The 22,307-nt window shown below is 45.0% G+C and overlaps 1 protein-coding gene across 1 annotated transcript in view; it reads right to left on the reverse strand.

Annotated features, from left to right (window-relative positions):
• Positions 1–188: 188 nt before the first annotated feature.
• atp6v1ba (ATPase, H+ transporting, lysosomal, V1 subunit B, member a) overlaps positions 189–22,307 on the reverse strand; it is a 57,744-nt gene continuing 35,625 nt past the window's right edge. The window contains exons 5-14 of the mRNA XM_027142965.2: positions 21,229–21,306; positions 20,593–20,732; positions 15,259–15,360; positions 14,197–14,294; positions 13,884–14,007; positions 8,636–8,786; positions 7,727–7,809; positions 6,828–6,932; positions 6,597–6,726; positions 189–1,188 (exon numbers count right to left, since the gene is read on the reverse strand). Of these exons, the coding sequence (XP_026998766.1) occupies positions 1,037–1,188; positions 6,597–6,726; positions 6,828–6,932; positions 7,727–7,809; positions 8,636–8,786; positions 13,884–14,007; positions 14,197–14,294; positions 15,259–15,360; positions 20,593–20,732; positions 21,229–21,306 (1,163 nt within the window). The 3' untranslated portion in view covers positions 189–1,036. The remainder of the gene's footprint in view (positions 1,189–6,596; positions 6,727–6,827; positions 6,933–7,726; positions 7,810–8,635; positions 8,787–13,883; positions 14,008–14,196; positions 14,295–15,258; positions 15,361–20,592; positions 20,733–21,228; positions 21,307–22,307) is intronic.

Consider the following 22,307-nt stretch of genomic DNA (forward strand, 5'->3'; position numbering starts at 1 on the left):
AAACGTGGCCCAAAATCTAAAACAGAACAAAAAAAAAAATAAAATCATCAGAAAATTCTCATTAGACAAAAGCAGTTTATGACTCATGTCTGTAGAGATAAACAGATATCATCTTCATACATGGTTAATTTTTATTACTAGTGACTTAGCTTGGAATTTATAGACAATAACCACAAAGACCCACGGTGTCTGGAGAACAATATAATTTAATTCATTTTTAATCCACACAGAAATAGAACATCTGCAAACAACTTGCACACAAGGGGAATGTTTACATGATTGCAACACATAATCCTAAAGATTTTCAGCTGACAAATCAAAAATGACTGTTGAGCTAAAGGAAAGGGAAGGAATAAGCCGTAAAACTGTGCTTCACGCTTGTCGTCCAAGGTGGTCATCAGTCTCAGACGTTTTTTTTACACATTCGACTGATTTCATGAATAGGGTGTTATAAATGCAAAAATAACTGCAGCTTCCTTGAAACGGTCTCGCCACATTTCTATCGCTGTACTAAAGAATATGTATTGAATCATGGAATGTTAATAAACGCACATTTTAAAAGAGATGAAATCAAAGACATCGGTGTAAAGGAGTCACTGAACACACACTGCTGTTCCCTTTCAGCTCAGGATATTTTCTTCAGGTTGGAGGAAAAACGTAACACAGAATGAGATTAAAGTCCAGCATAGTTTTACCTGATTTAAAGGGATGCTTACATCTTTGTGGGAAAAACTAAAACCAGAAACATGTATTACAGTAGTAATCAATTACACACAAAACCGCACACAAACGTACAAACGCCGCTGAGTCGAAAGCACCGAGTAACACTTTACACACGGGGCCATGTGAAGACCGTGTTTAGGTCCCTGCATATTTAGTCATGAGCACGTCTAGAGTATAATATAGAAAATACTGTAAGCTGGGATATTCTATTACTGACCCATGTGTTTAAAGCATTACTGTACTCTGAACTCAGGATAGAACAACACACAGATTCTGGAGGTAAAAAGGTCCTATGACTTTTGTCCATCGTGGGTTAGGAGGTGCCCTGACGTGCGGCCGACTCTCTCGGGTAGAACTCGGCCAGTGTACTCTGCGGGATTCGCTTCAGCATCTCTTTGGGGAAAATACGTAACAGCTGCCAGCCGATATCCAGAGTCTCATACACTGTGCGGTTGTCGTAAGGGCCTGGAGAGAGAACAGACTTTATTAATGTTTATCACTTCCACAAGTAAACATTTGAACTCCTTCCTAACCCAGAGTTTGGCTGGTCAGAGTAGACTTCGGCAACAAAGTTCACATGAAGTTACATGAAGGAGCACAATGGCATACTGTACTGACCGAGAGGGACAAGCAGAGAGAATCAAAAATAAATATATCTATGGCAATTGACCGTGCTGCTGGCAAGCCCATCGCCATTGGCCATCAACCGCACTACAATCAAACACACCATATTTATACTTCTGGCTATATGGAGTTTATTGCTTATTGTGCTATAAATCCATAACAACCCAGCCCACTCTTATACACAGACCTAAATGATGCATTTTAACTCAGATGAAAGACTGTCCTTCAAAACATTGAGCTTCTGCACATAATGTTTATTTTGTATTCTGAAATGTACATTTTCTATTTTGCATCTTTTGTGTATGCTGATTTTTATTTATGCTGATCTGATAATATAAACTTGGGATACGTGATTGCATTCTTTGTGTGAAAGAAGAGTGTGGAAAGTCCCACCTCTGTTACAAATCACTGTGAAAGGATGCTTTGTAAACTCGAACATAGCAGCACTGAAGGTCACAGCCTGGTGCATTCGTTTAAGTCTATGGAACTATTTCCTCTCTCCTTTATCCCTTAAGCAATTCAGTGGCACTGTAAAGCATACAGACTCAGGCACATGTACCATGAAGACCTCCTCTCTCCCACACACAGTCAGATACGGAAAGGAGATTTAGAGAAGGGGCAGAAAAACAAATTTTAGGATAAATATTGTAGTTCCAGCCATTGCCAAGTTATTACAGATATCCAAGTCACAAAGAGACACATAAAACATATGTTACATGTTTACAATTTTTTTTAAGTGTATATCAAGATATAGAACCATTAGATATGTGCATATCTTGGTCTGAGGATACAAAGCTCACTTGGAGTTTCTAGGCATTGAGGCCACACAGTTTGACCAGGGCCACACCACCACTCCTTCACCAAGTCTGACAGAAACCAGGGCCACACCTCCTTCACCGAGTCTGACAGAAACTAGGGCCACACCTATTTCACAGAGTCTGACAGGCTCCAAGGTCACACCTCCTTCACTGAGTCTGACAGGAACCAGGGCCACACCTCTTTCATTGAGTCTGACTGGCCCCGAGGCCACAGCTCCTTCACAGAGTCTACTGGCAACAGGGCCACAGCTCCTTCACAGAGTCTACTGGCAACAGGGCCACAGCTCCTTCACAGAGTCTACTGGCAACAGGGCCACAGCTCCTTCACAGAGTTTGACTGGCAACAGGGCCACAGCTCCTTCACCGAGTCTGACAGGCATCGAGGCCACACCCCCTTCACTGAGTCTGACAGGCATCGAGGCCACACCCCCTTCACTGAGTCTGACAGGCATCGAGGCCACACCCCCTTCACTGAGTCTGACAGGCATCGAGGCCACACCCCTTCACTGAGTCTGACAGGCATCGAGGCCACACCCCCTTCACTGAGTCTGACAGGCATCGAGGCCACACCCCCTTCACTGAGTCTGACAGGCATCGAGGCCACACCCCTTCACTGAGTCTGACAGGCATCGAGGCCACACCCCCTTCACTGAGTCTGACAGGCATCGAGGCCACACCCCTTCACTGAGTCTGACAGGCATCGAGGCCACACCCCCTTCACTGAGTCTGACAGGCATCGAGGCCACACCCCCTTCACTGAGTCTGACAGGCATCGAGGCAACATCCTCACTGAGTAAAAGGCCCTGAGGCCACGCCTGCTTTATCGGGACACAGTGGACACACCACCTTCACTGTGACTAACAGGCAAACAGAAGCACCGTGTGAGAGAGCAAGGGCAGTGCCAAAGGAAACTCACCTAATAATGCTTGTAAAGAACAGAACATTAGTAAGAAGAAATAGTGCAGATTTTGCCATATAGAGTGGGTCCACCTCTGTACTGGAAATACTGAGACTGGTAGATCTTTATGAACCTACAAAACTGTAACTTGTCACCCATTAAGGACAAACATTCTTCAAAACCTTCATTCCCAGTTTTTGTAAACAGCTTTTTCATAGAACCTAAATAATTTCTATTACCTGTATCAATAAAGTGTTTGTGAGGCTTCACAAAGGCTGCTGGGTAATTTCGACCAACAATTCACTCAGGATCAATATAAACTGTCCTCCGCAGTAAGGAGGCAGAAGTGGAGCTGGAGAGTGAAAAGGCTCTGGCTGTACTCAGTAATACAACAGCGCACACAACACACACACACACACACAGTATTATTTAATGCTTTAGACTGGGGTGACCCAAATAACTGTGTAAATATGTATTGGACTCTAAGCTTGACTTAAATCTGACCACACACACACCCTGGATTTACATGCACGGGCTTCTTAGGGTTCAGATTCTGCCGCATGTCCCCATTCACCCATTGGGCCCAATTCACCATTTTAAATTGCTGCGTAGCGGCAGAAGAAAAAGCTCTCGGACTGACTGTTTATCTGAACCGATCGATGCAGGAGAAAAGAAATGGAAACAAAGTAAACAGATGGCATTCTCAACCGCATGCACACATACGGAGTATTTCATCTTCTATTTTGGCAACAAAATGGTTGAGCAGAGCATTTAAGCATGAAAATGGTACATCCAGTTCCCTCAGAAACTATTGTAAAGGCAAGGTCAACTCATTTGTGTTTGCTGTAGACAGAAGACATTTGTGTTTGAGATCAAAAGATGAAGAGAGTTTAGCTTTTTCCCCCCCATGGGATTTATATTTACACGTGTTAAACAATACAGGCGTAGCACGTTTTAAATCAGACCACCCGATTTTTAGATCAAAAATACCAGGACAGGTGATGATGGGTGTTTCTTCTTAGCCAGGTGTTAGCCAGTAAATTGCTCTGAAAGAGTCTTCAGTTTCAAAGCTTAGAGAAGAGAGCAAACATCGAACCTTCCAAATTGTTGTATTGAAAGAAAGAAGCAACAGACACCGAGTAGGTCAGCGAAGGGAAACACGATCGCTTGATGAAAAACGTTATGAGAGACGTAAGGAAAAAGCCCAAAAACAAAAGTCAGTGATAATCACCAACAGCCTCCACGTGGTAGGGGTGAAGGCATCACAATCCACCTTTTAAACAAGACAGAACTGGAAAGCAGAAATATAGAGGCTACATCACACAATGCAAACCACTCATCAGAAGGTCACTAAAATGTACAGAGAAGACTAGTTATAGCAAGCAAGGATATCCCAAATAATGGGTGTTATTTACTTGTTCTTTTGCTCACCTAAAATTTGGGTAGTCCGAAAAGAAAAAAGTAAAAAAGGTTTTATGTTTTTGAACACACAGATGCAAATACCAGGAACTAACATCTGAAATTCTGAGATCTTGTCTAGTACCCATGTTTAGTTTAGAGCACAAATGAATGAGATGGCCTTAACAGTACAATAGATTTTGATAGGACCGTACACTAGAGGTCTTCTCGGGTCTAAAGAAATTTACCCGACCCGAATTCACCCGGTAAAAACACATTCATTTTAAATGACCTGAGACCCAATGCCGCTATTATTATACCCGACCCGTGTCCGAGGTACATGTGAAAGACCCAAACCTGCTCGGGTCGGCGCTCGGGTTTTCGGATACAAGTGGACCCGTGAAGACCTCTACCGTACACTACATAGTTTGGCCTCTTATTCCTCATAATTTTCATTTACTCAATTGGAAGTTTTATCCAAAGTGATTTAACAAACTGCTTGTTCCATTTACAGGCCCTTGAAGAGCGAGAACCTTAACCATCAACTCTATGGATTCTATTCATTTGTAAATCAGTGGTTCTGAAGGTAGGGTGAATTTTCTTCTTTTCTTTCAGTGTTTGAAATCACCATAGATCTCTCAGTTATTAGATCTATTATTGAGGACTTGTTGTCATTAGCTGGTCTGGATGGAACATAAAAAAAGTAAAGGTTGTTCAATCAGTGAAAATGTCGAATAAAAAAAGCTCCATGGCTTCTCTTCAGAGCCAGAATATGCTGCTTTTATTTTACAGCTAAAGAGTCCTGGCTGCAAGGCGGCATTCAATATGATTGGAGTTTGATCTGATTCAAGCTGACATCTCGGCTCACAGTTTAAATGCCCCTCCAGAGGAGCTCATTTGTGGCAGAAGTACAGCATCGAGCTGGCCATGTAGTGGTCCCTTTTTATTACTGAATGTGTAGAGCATGGCTGACCAATTGTGCATGGCACATTATACTGGCAGGATACAAGGTAGGTGTAAGAAATTGGTCCTTACACGTACCGTAATTTCTGGACTATTGAGCGCACCCTGAATATAAACCTCACCCACTGAATTTAAAAAAAAAAAATTATTTTGAACATAAATAAGCTGCACATGTCTATAAGCCGCAGGTGCCTACAGGTACATTGAAACAAATTAACTTTGCACAGGCTTTAACGAAACAAGGCTTGTACCAAAAAAAATAAAAAATTAGCGGTAAACAGTAGGCTACCAAGAAAGTCAATGGTCACTGTCTTCCTCCTATAAGGCAAGAAGTAGGACGTGTTAATATAGGATCAGCTTTCCAGCGCTGGAGAGAACCGATGGAGCAGGAAGTTGGCCACATATTCACAGATCGGAGTTTCCCAAGTCAATAACTCCTGAGCTAAACGCTATTACTACACAAATAACACCTCTTTTCTATCGTAGTAATGGAGAGAGGCAGCTACAACCGTGTTTTGTGTAGTAACAGCGTTTAGCTCAGGAGTTATCGACTCGGGAAACTCCCATCTGTGAATATGTATAATATATGTATATAATATCTGCTCATTTAGTTCTCTCCAGCGCTGGAAAGCTGATCCTATATTAACACAGGTCCTATTTCTTGCCTTATCGTGAGCCTTTCTTCGCATACTTTCTTTCTTTTTATCCTCCACGCCCCTTTCTGCTCATTGGCTACACGTTTGTTTTGATTTTTAGTTTGTGGTCCCGACTCAGTTTTATGAAGCATTTCTCAAACATCGGAGACCCCACCTTTAACCCGTTCGGCAATTTCATTGGTCTAATGAAAACTTCATTCCGCCAAAAAACTGAGCACGTCACAGAATGTGTTTCTTTTTTTAAAAAAAAAAAATTTTTTTTTAAATCCATATATTAGCCGCACCATTGTTTAAGCCGCAAGTTTCAAAGCGTGGGAAAAAAGTTGCGGCTTATTGTCCGGAAAATACGGCACTACACTGATCATTAAACCAGTCATTACATCCACTTGATGTCGTAAATCATCTCCCACTTACTCTATAACACTCTAACAATAACTTTAGCTAGTCTTATACTTTATGTTCTTGTAACCGTGTCTTTTATTCTACATTTTTGTTTCGGAGTGCGTATTTTTATACCTTGGGCGATGAAGTTCTTCTCGAACTTCTGCAGGAACTCCAAATAGAGCAGATCATCTGAGGTCAAAGCTTCTTCTCCTACCACAGCCTTCATCGCCTGCACGTCCTTACCGATAGCATAGCATGCATACTGAGATGGAGAAAAGAAAGGGTCCAGAGATCGTATCAGCACAGGTCATCTGCTGTACATGAACATCACAAGGAGAAACATCTAAATCCTATCTAGCCTACCAGTTGGTTAGAGACGTCCGAGTGGTCTTTGCGGGTCATGCCCTCTCCGATGGCAGACTTCATCAGACGCGACAAGGACGGCAGCACGTTGATTGGGGGATAGATCTTTAAAAAGTGAGATACACAAGTGGTCAGAAGGATTAAGATGAAATGCAGTTTCTGTGAAACACACATGATGTTCTGAGGAACTGTGCAGAAGAATCAGTATTACATTTGGATTCTGATTGGTCAGAAGGTGTTAGTTAATTTGTTATAACAGGAGCACGAACAGTTCTAGCATTAATTCAAATCACAGGTTTCTATTAAGGCGATTGTTCTTATATGCTAGCATTTCTATAGCAACAATATCTAATTTGTGACTTAAGTCTGACTCGAGTCAAGTCACTCCCCCATCTGTCATTTAACTCAAGTCCGAGTCAAGTCTCAAGTCATGAATGTCAAGTCAAAGTCAAGTCGAGTCTTTTTTTTAATATTTGTCAAGCAAGTCTCAAGTCTCAAATTTGGAACTTAAGTCTGACTCGAATCAAGTCATATGACTCGAGTCCCCCATCTCTCTGTGTGTATATATATATATATATATATATATATATATATATATATATATATATATATATATATATATATATATATATATATATATATATATATATAAATACACACATACATATATGTGTGTGTGTATGTATATATATCTATATATATAAAGGGCATAAAGGAAGAAAGTACGTTATAATGGAAGAAGGAAAAGAAATAAAGAAGTAGGACTGGAGATTAGTCCTGTCCACAATCATCAGATCACCTGAGATGGATGTGTACACGAGGTCTGAGCAGGAGTCTGTGTGTGTGTGTGTGTGTGTGTGTGTGTGTGTGTGTGTGTGTATTTCCATGAGGAATCTCACCTGTCTGTTGTGCAGCTGCCGGTCCACATAGACCTGACCTTCTGTAATGTATCCAGTCAGATCAGGGATGGGATGAGTGATATCTACAGACGGACAGACAATAATAAGCCGATGAGCTCGAAAGCATAGCCGGTAGATCTGACTGGATTCATATGCACGTACTAGGACAACAGCTCAGAGCTTCAGTGCACATGGTGGCATGCCATACAACCGTTGTCACCAGTTATTGGTTCAGAGAGCAGGAGAGATGCAACGTTTACAAGACCATAATAACCATTTTAGCGACCGGCCATTCTTGTAGGAGCCATCTACGCTAAAAGGCCGTGATGTTTTTTTTTTTTTGTGGTATGACAGAGGGACATATAATAGAGACAGAGAGGTTTTCTAATATGGCTGTAATGGGGGGACGCCCATTCAGAAACACATGCTGATCTTTTACAAGGATGTTTCTATAGTAACCAAAGAAATGGGGAACGCTCATCTCTCTCTTTTTGTGAGTGGAGAATCGATAGAGAAACATCACCTCGCTCACAAACTGCTCTGTTGGGAGCACGTGCGGCTTCGGCAACACCTGTGGTGAAGCTAAAGTTGAAGCCCGGGGGTAATTTTGCCTTTATTGCAGTACGTTTGATTACTGATTGGCCAGTTGAATGTGCTGTGGAGTGTGAGTGTGTGTGTGTGGTGCTGTTATTAGGAATGGTGATGATTACACACTGGGCAATGTTAGTCTGGAAGTGTGTGGTTCAATCATTAGGCCTCTTGAATGTAGGGGTGTGTTTGGGTTTGTGTGTACAATTTATCAATGAACATGGCAACATATGGCACACTTTGGGCACGTTTCGTGTGGATGTGCGTGTTTCAGTAGGAATGGTTATGGTGAGAAGTGTGTTTGTGTTTTTGAGTGTGTACCATCATTAGGCATGGTGAGGATGGGGATCTGTGTGATTGATCCGTTTCTGCCTTCCACTCTGCCGGCTCGCTCGTAGATCGTAGCCAGATCGGTGTACATGTAACCAGGGAAACCGCGACGGCCTGGCACCTCCTCACGAGCGGCAGACACCTACACACAATTGTGCATTGTAAGGGTTAATTATGAGGACTGATTGTGCAGGCTAATTGCTAATTGTGAAATACGCAATGTTACCTTTTATGCTCATACACAGACGACAACAACAAGGCATCATATACATGCACATGCTACAAAAAAGGGGGGGGGTATTTAGATTCAAGTAATATTTTAAAAAAGGTTGGGTATGAGGAGTTGGCTGTTCGCTCTATTATGTTAAATGAGTCTTGGGGTGCTAGAGAATATGTTTGCATTTCACTTAATGGACGACTTAATACACATTCCAGACGATTTTAAATGTCTGTGTGAAAGCGTGACCTTCAGCTACTGTGTGATGGCACGAACCTTTGCGAAAGTCAGCCATCAATAGAGCTTGTACTTCACGTGCTGGGATGTTTTGGTCTATAACCACTCAAATACCTCCAGTGGCATTAACGTTTAACTTATTTTTCTATTCAGTAAACTTAAATAATACACCATGATTAGCCTTTATGAATGGTCTGGCTCCCTTTGAGCGCTAAATGATTCATGCAGCCAATGATCTTACTTAACAGCAAGTTCTTTAAGACCTGACTGCAGCCTTCAAACTCATTAGATATTACAAGGATTTTTTTTCCCCCCCTTTTCAAAAAGACGTCTGAGCAGCTCACTGCACACGGTGTTCTACAGGGTTGGCTGAAAAGATCAGCTGCGTTTTCTATCGCTAGGTTACTTTTTGTCTTTATTAATAAATCAGGTGTTTCAACACAAGAAGTGATGGCTCACTTCCTTATTAATCCAAAAGTGTGTGTAAGTGAGCGCAAGTCAACAGCATCAGTTATTGTTAAGATCAGACGGATTGAAAGGAAACAGCAGTAGTGGACACAGTGTTAAGGAGAGACGTCAAAAGAGAATGGACAGAGTTCATCCATCCATCTTCTACCGCTTATCCGGGGCTGGGTCACGGGGGTAGCAGACTAAGCAGGGATGCCCAGACTTCCCTCTCCCCAGACACTTCCTCCAGCTCTTCCGGGGGAATACCGAGGCGTTCCCAGGCCAGCTGAGAGACAAAGTTCCTCCAGCGTGCCCTAGGTCTTCCCCGGGGCCTCCTCCCGGTTGGACATGCCCAGAACGCCTCCTCACGGAGGCGTCCAGGAGGCATCCGAAACAGATGCCTTAGCCACCTCAGTTGGCTCCTCCCGAGTGACCGAGCTCCTCACACTATCTCTAAGGGAGCGCCCAGCCACCCTGCGGAGGAAACTCATTTTGGCCGCCTGTATCCGGGATCTTGTCCTTTCGGTCATGACCATAGGTGAGGGTAGGAACGTAGATCGACTGGTAAATAGAGAGCTTCGCATTACGGCTCAGCTCTTTCTTAACCACAACAGACCGGTATATCGACCGCATCACTGCAGAAGATACACCGATCCGCCTGTCGATCTCCCACTCCAAGACCCCAAGATACTTAAATTCCTCCACTTGAGGCAGGAGCTCTCCACCAACCTGAAGGTGGCAAGCCACCCTTTTCCGGCTGAGAACCATGGCCTCGGACTTGGAGGACATGGACATGGACAGAGTTGAGAAGAGAAATCAAAACAGCAGCTCTGAACACCTAGTGTTAGTCATTTTTTAACTGTATATTAAACTTTGAGACAAATATGTAACTCTCATTGTGTTAGTTGTATTATTCCTCATTCAGATAAAGAGGCAAGATCTTACAGACGTTAATGACGTTAGAGCTTTTCTAATTCTTCTTTACTTGTCAGCCTGTATGAAGCATGGTGATGGGAGAAAAACATTTCTTTACCCTTTCACAGAAGCTCTGGCACACTGTGCAGGGTTTAGGTGTGTGAGCAGCTGTTAAGAAAAAGTTGCCTCTTCGTTCTTTCCGAAAGCGATTACGGTACCCTTGCCTTTGACTGTTTTTAATTTGACACGCAACTGAAATAAAATGTCACCGTTTAAGTAAACGTAATAAACCCTCGTCCTCTGAAGAGTGGAGGTACGTGACAGGCAGGGAGCGACGCCTTCAGCCGGGTGACGGATATCTGGACGCCATCATTTCACGCCTTAAGTCAATTTCTGCAAAGTCCTTCACATCGAACAAGAATAAAATAAATAAATAAACGTATTTTCTTCTTAGAGGTTCAAAGATTGCGTCCTCCACTGAAGTCTCGACCTTCGAGTTTACAAAATGTTACATCGTTTTTCCGAGCGGTTAAAGACATACCCAGGCCAGTGCGTGTCCTCAGTACAGGCTGTGATGGCGGGGCTAACGTCTTCCAAGGTTACCGATGAACGCTATCAGGAGGCTGTGCTTTTATGTGCAACTCAACTATTTGGAATGTGTATTGTGTATTTGGCACAGTGAAATGTGAAAAAGTGATGGGCTACAAAACGATTATAACCGGCCTAAAAGAGAATGCCATGCAAGGCCTAGAGCGAAGAAAAAACCTCTATTCAAAACACTTTTTCAGTGAACATCAACTGATAATTGCATTAAGGTATTTCTCCATGGGGCCGAAAAAAGGTTTTAACCTTTATACGATAGAAGGAATCTTTTATTTCTTTCTTCTCTCCGTCTCGTGTGTCTATGCACTAAACTCTGGTTAACGGCTGTTCGTGCGTTTCCACTTCCACTAGGAAATTACTGCGGTCTGTTTAGACCGCTGATTGTTCCTCATTGCCACGGCTCTTAAGCGTTCTAAGAGGCATGTGCGTCCGGGGCTAAATGTGAGAGGGCATGTTTATGGAGTGGCAGATGGTTGTTTTTGGAATCCCTCCATTATAAGCCCTCGAGTTTAAAGGCTTAGAGGAAACCCTAGACCACACTTCTCACCGCGCCGGGAGTCAGGCAGGGAGGATTCGTTACAAGTTAGACGTGATCTCCTCGCTCACGGTGCAATCCGATATCCACCATCGGCGTATGTACAACATGCTAATACAATAAGCTTAATCCTGTTTACCTTGTGGTTACTGTTGTAATACGCGCATCTGAAAATGTTCGGACGTATTACACATGCCAGCTTTGCCAGACATACGTGTATATATATATACTTATATCTATTGGTAAAGACTTTTAAGGAAAGGACCTATTAGCTGCTAGGTCCAAAATAAGAAGAAAGTGGCCCTTCAGCTGCCTTCTAAATAATACATCAGATTATACATTTAAATATAACTGATTTAACACCAGTGTTGAATGAACAAATCGGATTCATTTTCCACCACAGTTCTGTAGGGTTTACAGCAGTTTTATAGCCACGCGCTCTAATGTTTGTGTTTCCGCTTACAGATGTAAGGCGAAAACTTTATTAAACGTTTACAGAACGAGTCTCCGGCGTACAGGCGCCCTGTAACGGATAGGAAGTTTCCATGACTTTTCTTTAGCCAGCTTCTCAGTACAGTGACCTTCACATTGGTGGCTCAAGCAGTTAAGGCTCTGAGTTGTCGTTGGTTGTATTGCTAATGTTGGGCCCTTGAGCAAGGCCCTTAACCCTGTCTGCTCCGGGGGGGCTGTATCATGGCTGACCCTGCACTCTGACCCCAACCTCCAAAGTTGGGATGTGTGAAGAATGAATTTCACTGTGCTGTAATGTATGTGTGACAAAATAAAGGCTTTTATTCTAAAGGAAAAAAAATTGGTAAATCTATTAAAAAAAAAATTTAATTTAATAAATAAATAAATAAATAATTTATTTGTTTTGTATTGTTCAAAAGAAAATGGTGGAAAAGAAACCTCAGCTTCGTGTCAGGTGGCATCACGTCACCCCACAACGGAGTGTGTTAATAAACCTAGCCGTGTTCATTTATAGCCCGTGCCTCTGGGGAATAAATGGTTTCAGAGACAATGTGATGAGAAAGGCGGCTGAATGAAATGAGCAGTTCCTGAGAGTATTGTGGTTAGAATACATCAGAGAGCTAAATGGCTGAATCAGGTGTCCATCAAAAAGATCTGGAGAACTTTAGCAGGTTTCTCCAGGTTGTAATGAGCGTAGAAGAAGGTTTCTGAGGCATTAAATAGAGAGAGCCCTTTCGCACTTGACGTTACCTTTCGTTACGTTATACAAGCAGCCGTGTCATTTTTAAATGTAAGATCTTTGAGTATTAAACATTAGTCAGAAGTGGCTGAGTTCAGGTCTTTGCATACTTTACTTTCTATCGACCGCTTATGAAGAGGACTGAAGCCTTTAGTCAGAGCAATTGCAAGGTCAGAAACCCTGACAGGAATAAAAGCAGTGTTTCAGTTCATTTCTGTTTAGCGGCTAGTTTGGAATTCATAATTCAAAAAGAAAAAGAAAAAAAGATCTTGGTCAATAAGTCATGCTATATACATGCTATGTCAACAGGTTTAGCATTTAACTCGCAGCGTCTCCCGCGCACTCTCGCAGCGTCTCCCGCGCACTCTCGCAGCGTCTCCCGCGCACTCTCGCAGCGTCTCCCGCGCACTCTCGCAGCGTCTCCCGCGCACTCTCGCAGCGTCTCCCGCGCACTCTCGCAGCGTCTCCCGCGCACTCTCGCAGCGTCTCCCGCGCACTCTCGCAGCGTCTCCCGCGCACTCTCGCAGCGTCTCACACACACACGCACTCTCGCAGCGTCTCACACACACACGCACTCTCGCAGCGTCTCACACACACACGCACTCTCGCAGCGTCTCACACACACACGCACTCTCGCAGCGTCTCACACACACACGCACTCTCGCAGCGTCTCACACACACACACACTCTCGCAGCGTCTCACACACACACACACTCTCGCAGCGTCTCACACACACACACACTCTCGCAGCGTCTCACACACACACACACACTCTCGCAGCGTCTCACACACACACACACTCTCGCAGCGTCTCACACACACACACACACTCTCGCAGCGTCTCACACACACACACACTCTCGCAGCGTCTCACACACACACACACTCTCGCAGCGTCTCACACACACACACACTCTCGCAGCGTTTTACACACACAATCTCTCTCTGAGAGAAACTGTAACACACAATGTAAAGTGTCATTATGTCTCAGTATATTCACTTTTCCACCACGTCCAACTTCTAATATGAGATGAAATCTGTTGGTCTGCTCAGCTGTAGTGTCGTGTCTCTCACCTCTCTCAGAGCCTCAGCGTACGAGCTCATGTCTGTCAGGATGACCAGCACGTGCTTCTCACACTGATAGGCCAGATACTCAGCTGAGGTCAAAGCCAGTCTCGGGGTGATGATGCGCTCAATCCTGAAGCGAGGACAAACGTGTTCAACGTTAGAGTAAGAAACTCATTTCTATGCAGCATAATTCCTTGTAATATATTTTAGGGAAGCCTTTAGTACAACTCTAGTGCAGATGTGCAGAGAAAGTAAGCTTTTTCATGCGGAATATTTCACTAAACAAAAACTCGAGCTCAAAGAGTCTCGATCGGCTCACGTCGGGTCGTTGGCCAGATTCAGGAACAAGCAGACGTTGTCCATGGATCCGTTCTCCTCGAAATCCGACTTGAAAAAACGAGCCGTCTCCATGTTGACCTGAAAGAGATTTCGATTCGATCACGCAACTTAGAAACAACAGCGGTACACCGTTTGCCACGTCTCTAATATCCTGCTTTTTAAGAATGCTCGGATTTCCACCCCTTTTCAGCACGACCGATAACCTAAACCCCTGGCACCATTCAAATAAACCCCTGCACAAGGTAATTTCCTGCTGAAGGGGGAAATAAAAAGCACCTTTCTGAAACGGGTTTAACACTTTGGCCGGCCTGAGCGTGAAATCAGGGTGTAGTGTTACACGCGCTGAATGCAGAAGGCATTAAGCACAAACACACAAAGCAGCAGCAGAACCCAGGTCAGTGACATTACTCGCTCAGGTTAATGGAAGCCCTTCACACCTCAATGTGCCGGTGAACGGGACACCTGACCTGGCTAATGCCTCTCTGAGAGGACAGACCGTGCCCAATGAGGCGACAGTAACACATGCTTAGAGGTGGGGGTGTGGGAGGTTAAGGGAGGGTTAATGGGAGGATTAAAGTCACAAGGCTGGACACACACAGTTTTTTTTTCCCCCTCTGTGTCTAGACACGAGTAACGCCTTAAAGCTACACTAAAGTCGAGCAAAAAAAAAAAAAAAAAAAGAACTTTCTTTATATGAAACCCGAGCGTTCGATAATCGTGTATTAGTCCCTTAAATGACAACATTAAAAGACTCTAAAGAAAAGATTTGTAAAAATAAAATCATACGTTTGAGGAGATACAGGTAAAGAAGGTATACCTGCTAAAACAGGTAAAGAAATTATGTTTGTATCCGTGTACAAATTCATTACAAACAGTTATTTCATTATTATTTTTTTTTTGGCTGTGTACAGAACTTAAAAATGAAGAAAAATCAGGGCGCATCGAGAAGCTATGCATTTATCGCATCCCTTATAATTTGTGAATCTGGAAAACACAATGTTTGATTAGGATGTAGACCAAAACAAAAAGAGGTTTAACTCACACCCATAGCAGCAAAGACGATGGCGAAGTTTTCCGCGCTGTAATCCATCACATCTTTTGACTTCTGCACCAAACCAGCCTGGCGACAGATCTGAGCGGCGATCTGAAGGCAAACGGAACAACGTGAGACTTTATTTCCTTTTCGCAGTAAAAGATTTCCTACGACGCTTCGGCCGGTGGAAGCCGTATCTCCGGGATGGTTTTTGTTTCTCGCACCAGTCTGTGTAAACTTTGGGGCAACACCCTGTGTGTGCGTGTGTGTGTGTGTGTGTGTGTGTGTGTAAAGAAGATCAGCAGTTTCTAAAGTACTTAAACCAGCACCAACTTAAATCCGGCACCGACAGCCATGCCACGGTTAAAGTCACGGCAATCACGCTTTTCCTCAAGCTCTTGACCCGTATCTGCATGATTGTATGCCTGGAGCTACAGCCCCATGATTGGCTGATTGGATAACTGCAGAAACTGACGGTCAGCATACATTTGCATCGGTAAAAATCAGCGAGTCCCTTAAATTACTGTTTTCTACTAGATGTGCCTTGTGTATTAAATATTCTCTAATATTAATAGTCTTTACTTGCATGCGAACATTTTTCCTTAGGGACCACAAGTGAGAAACACATCTTGTGTCATCAAGTCACTGATGATCATGTTGTTATAGTGCCAAATTAGAGCAGGACCGACTCGTTTGGCCTGTCCCTCGTCTCTCGAACCTCTTTGCAGACCTGGGCGACGGCAACGTGATATTAAACGCAACTTCATCACATGACAAGAATGAATAAAAATGTCAAATTAAATCATTTGTACACAAGTAAAACAAAAAAAGCGGTCTGCCGTGCCCGGTACTAGCGATCAAAGTCGATTCCCGGATAATTAACGCCCGACCGGGAACGCTTGATTTGAAAGCCATTGGTTAATAAAGGCTGTTCTGTTTATTAGCCTCGTACATCTGCACTCTCTTTAACATCACGTCTCTGGGTTTCTTTGTATACTTCTAAAGTGCCACGACTCCTGCTGACATGCTGCAGAAATGTCATGGTGTGTATGTGAAATTGTCCCCCTGACCCACTCTGGTTCTGAAGAGCAGCAGCACCACGGGGAGAAAACAATTAAAGCTCACCTGCTTAATAACAGCAATCATGGGGTGCTGTCTTTCTTATAACACACACACACACACACACACACGTACGTGCACACATCAGTACCTTCTGCACAGCAGTGGGATGAAATAAAGAGCAGCAGGTTAGATTTGGCACATGTAGACACATTTCCTGTGGCCAAATAGCTGCACCATTATTATCCATGTGATAAACAGCACAGCCTGCAACTATAAACCCATTTCCTTGTTGAGCTCGGCAATTTCGCTCCAAGATATGGGAAGAAATAATCTTATCGTCTGGTTAAGGTAATCTGCAAACAACCTAAATTTCATCAATTTGCACCTTCCGCTCCTGCTTCCGTTCATGGAGACCGGGTTACAGATGTTAGACCTGAGACACAAGGCGAAGAATAATCTAGAAGGATTTGGAGAAAGTGAATATCTACGTTTGTTGAGGAGGACTGTCGGTTTTTATGTAACGTCTCACACTCAGACTGACTGCATAACATCTGACTGCTATGGTTTATGGACACCGGAGCATCACATCTAAACCGTGCTTCTTCTCCAAACTACAGAGGCTGCATACGTAGGTCCAGCGTGACAATGTCCATGTGCACCAAGTGAGCTGCAGGAGGACTTGGTGTGTTGAGGTTGGTGTAGAAGAACTCAAGTGTCCTCACAGAGCCAGATACAGGCAGGCACATAGAGAGCGCACCAGATAGACACTCTCGCACGCACGCACACACACAGCCACAGTCATACGCACGCACGCACACACACAGCCACCGTCATACGCACGCACGCACAGACAGACAGACAGACAGACAGACAGACACCGTCACACACACACGCACGCACACACAGACAGACAGACAGACAGACAGACAATCTCGCAGGCAAACACACAGACAGACAGACAGCCACCGTCATACGCACGCACGCACAGACAGACAGACACTCTCGCACGCACAGACAGACAGACACTCTCGCACGCACAGACAGACAGACAGACAGACACTCTCACACACACAGACAGACAGACAGACACTCTCGCAGACACAGACAGACAGACACTCTCACACACACACACACAGACAGACAGACACTCTCGCAGACACACAGACAGACAGACACTCTCGCAGACACACAGACAGACAGACACTCTCGCAGACACACAGACAGACAGACAGACACTCTCGCAGACACACAGACAGACAGACAGACACTCTCGCAGACACACACACAGACAGACAGACACTCTCGCAGACACACACACAGACAGACAGACACTCTCGCAGACACACAGGCAGACAGACACTCTCGCAGACACACAGGCAGACAGACACTCTCGCAGACACACAGGCAGACAGACACTCTCGCAGACACACAGGCAGACAGACACTCTCGCAGACACACAGGCAGACAGACACTCTCGCAGACACACAGGCAGACAGACACTCTCGCACACAGACAGACAGACAGACAGACACTCTCGCACACAGACAGACAGACAGACAGACACTCTCGCACACAGACAGACAGACAGACAGACACTCTCGCAGACACACAGACAGACAGACACTCTCGCAGACACACAGACAGACAGACACTCTCGCAGACACACAGGCAGACAGACACTCTCGCAGACACACAGGCAGACAGACACTCTCGCAGACACACAGGCAGACAGACACTCTCGCACACAGACAGACAGACAGACAGACACTCTCGCACGCACAGACAGACAGACACTCTCGCAGACACACAGGCAGACAGACAGACAGACAGACACTCTCGCAGACACACAGACAGACAGACACTCTCGCAGACACACAGACAGACAGACACTCTCGCAGACACACAGACACTCTCGCAGACACACAGACACTCTCGCAGACACACAGACACTCTCGCAGACACACAGACACTCTCGCAGACACACAGACAGACAGACACTCTCGCAGACACACAGACACTCTCGCAGACACACAGACAGACAGACACTCTCGCAGACACACAGACAGACAGACACTCTCGCAGACACACAGACAGACAGACAGACACTCTCGCAGACACACAGACAGACAGACACTCTCGCAGACACACAGACAGACAGACAGACACTCTCGCAGACACACAGACAGACAGACAGACACTCTCGCAGACACACAGACAGACAGACAGACACTCTCGCAGACACACAGACAGACAGACACTCTCGCAGACACACAGGCAGACAGACACTCTCGCAGACACACAGACAGACAGACAGACACTCTCGCAGACACACAGACAGACAGACAGACACTCTCGCAGACACACAGACAGACAGACAGACACTCTCGCAGACACACAGACAGACAGACACTCTCGCAGACACACAGGCAGACAGACACTCTCGCAGACACACAGGCAGACAGACACTCTCGCAGACACACAGGCAGACAGACACTCTCGCAGACACACAGGCAGACAGACACTCTCGCAGACACACAGGCAGACAGACACTCTCGCAGACACACAGGCAGACAGACACTCTCGCACACAGACAGACAGACAGACAGACACTCTCGCACACAGACAGACAGACAGACAGACACTCTCGCAGACACACAGACAGACAGACACTCTCGCAGACACACAGACAGACAGACACTCTCGCAGACACACAGGCAGACAGACACTCTCGCAGACACACAGGCAGACAGACACTCTCGCAGACACACAGGCAGACAGACACACTCGCACACAGACAGACAGACAGACAGACAGACAGACACTCTCGCAGACACACAGACAGACAGACACTCTCGCAGACACACAGACAGACAGACACTCTCGCAGACACACAGACACTCTCGCAGACACACAGACACTCTCGCAGACACACAGACAGACAGACACTCTCGCAGACACACAGACACTCTCGCAGACACACAGACAGACAGACACTCTCGCAGACACACAGACAGACAGACACTCTCGCAGACACACAGACAGACAGACACTCTCGCAGACACACAGACAGACAGACACTCTCGCAGACACACAGACAGACAGACACTCTCGCAGACACACAGACAGACAGACAGACACTCTCGCAGACACACAGACAGACAGACAGACACTCTCGCAGACACACAGACAGACAGACAGACACTCTCGCAGACACACAGACAGACAGACAGACACTCTCGCAGACACACAGACACTCTCGCAGACACACAGACAGACAGACAGACACTCTCGCAGACACACAGACAGACAGACAGACACTCTCGCAGACACACAGACAGACAGACAGACACTCTCGCAGACACACAGACAGACAGACAGACACTCTCGCAGACACACAGACAGACAGACAGACACTCTCGCAGACACACAGACAGACAGACACTCTCGCACGCACAGACAGACAGACAGACACTCTCGCACGCACAGACAGACAGACACTCTCGCACGCACAGACAGACAGACACTCTCGCACGCACAGACAGACAGACACTCTCGCACGCACAGACAGACAGACAGACACTCTCGCAGACACACAGACAGACAGACACTCTCGCACGCACAGACAGACACTCTCGCACGCACAGACAGACAGACACTCTCGCACGCACAGACAGACAGACACTCTCGCACGCACAGACAGACAGACAGACACTCTCGCAGACACACAGACAGACAGACACTCTCGCACGCACAGACAGACACTCTCGCACACACACACAGACAGACACTCTCGCAGACACACAGACAGACAGACACTCTCGCACGCACAGACAGACAGACAGACAGACAGACAGACACTCGCACACACACACAGACAGACACTCTCGCACGCACAGACAGACAGACAGACAGACAGACAGACACTCGCACACACACACACACACACAGACAGACACTCTCGCACGCACAGACAGACAGACAGACAGACAGACACTCGCACACACACACACACACAGACAGACACTCTCGCACGCACAGACAGACAGACAGACAGACAGACACTCGCACACACACACACACAGACAGACACTCTCGCACGCACAGACAGACAGACAGACAGACAGACAGACACTCGCGCACACACACACACACACAGACAGACACTCTCGCACGCACAGACAGACAGACAGACAGACAGACACTCGCACACACACACACACACAGACAGACACTCTCGCACGCGCAGACACTCTTGTGCACACCTCATAGTCTCATACACACCTCATTATGAGGAAGACCAGCAGCAGAAAAGATGGGGATCTTCTGTCCTCTGGCGATGCTGTTCATGCCATCGATAGCAGAGATGCCTGTCTGGATCATCTCTTCTGGATAGATACGGCACTGAGGGTTGATGGGTTGGCCTTAGAAAGGTCAGAGGTTACAAGCAGGGACAGTTAGGACATAACTAATAATAATATGAAAACCATTCATGTTTAGAGTTTGTCTTGTATGACACTGTACAGCTTCCTCAATAGCCTCACATTCACCAACATCATACAAGCCTCTTGCACTTTATATTAAATGTAACGCATGGTAGAATTTTAGGGAAGCTCCACGGCTTTCATACAGACACAGTTACTCCGACATTCCTCGGTCAACATTGGAAGGACAAAAAAGATCAGTCAGAAGAACTTTATCGACTCTCAGTGATGCCTCCATATAAAAGCCAAGTGGAGCTAATGCACAGCAGTAAAATAAACACATGCATAACAGAGCCACCGTTTTCCCTTTAATTTGTCTCCTATTTGTGTTCACAAATGTTCCTTCTCCTGCACAGCAACACCTCATAATGGCAGGAGTGTTACTCTTTCCTGTGTGAGAGACGGATAAAGTAAGAGAAGTGAAAATTTGTCCTACCCATGATGTCCAGGTAGTCCTCAGCCAGAACCACTGGGCCGCGGTCGATGGGTTTCCCTGAGCCGTTGAATACTCGTCCTTAAAGAGTGAAAAACAAATATAATAAGTAACATTAGATATACATCACAACACAAACACACGGTCACTTAAAAGTTTGTGAACCCTTCAGAAATTTCTATATTTCTGTATAAATATGATCCAAAACATCAGATTTTCAAACAGGTCCCAAAAGCAGACAAAAGTGAACCCAATCAAACAAAATCAGACAAATATATTATAGTTGGTCATTTTTTTATTCAGGAAAATGTTTCAATATTATTTCTCTTTTAGAGGCAAATGTATGTGAACCTTTAGGATTATTACTTAATTTGAAGGTCAAATTAGAGTCAATCTGATTTCAGCCAATGGGATGACGAGCAGGTCGCTGTGAGTGATATAGTTCTGTTCTTTAAATAAAACAGGACAAAGTCTGATGTTCACGGCATGGTTGTGGAAGGGGATCGTTATAATAACAATAAAGATATCTGAAAAAGACGTATTGTTGCTCATCGGGCTGGAAAAGGTTATAAAATCCTCTCAAGAGTTTGGACTCCAAAAATCTATAATCAGACAGATTCTATACAAATGGAGGACATTTAAGACCACTGGTACATCCCAGCAGTGTTCAACCGACAAAGATCACTCCAAAAGCATGACACATAACAGTCTGTTGGGTCAGAAAGGAACCCAGAGTAACATCTAATCAACTAAAGGTCTCTTTTACTTTGGCTAATGTTAATGTTTGCGAGTCTGCCATCAGGTGAACACTGAACAACCTCGTAGTGCAAGGCAGAGCTGCAAGGAGAAAGCTACTACTCTCCAAAAAGAACATTGCTGCCCATGTAGTTTGTTAAAGATCATGTGGACAAGACAGAGGACTGTTGGAAAAATAATCTGTAGAGGAATAAGACCAAAATAAAACTTTGTTTTAAAATGAGAAGGGAAAAGGAAATAAAATCCTGTATTCCAGCATAAGGACCTTATACTGACTGTGAAACATGGTGGTGGTAGTATCATGCTTTGGGCTTGTATTGCTGCAT

Source organism: Tachysurus fulvidraco, chromosome 12 (assembly GCF_022655615.1).
Source record: "Tachysurus fulvidraco isolate hzauxx_2018 chromosome 12, HZAU_PFXX_2.0, whole genome shotgun sequence".
NCBI lineage: Eukaryota > Metazoa > Chordata > Actinopteri > Siluriformes > Bagridae > Tachysurus > Tachysurus fulvidraco.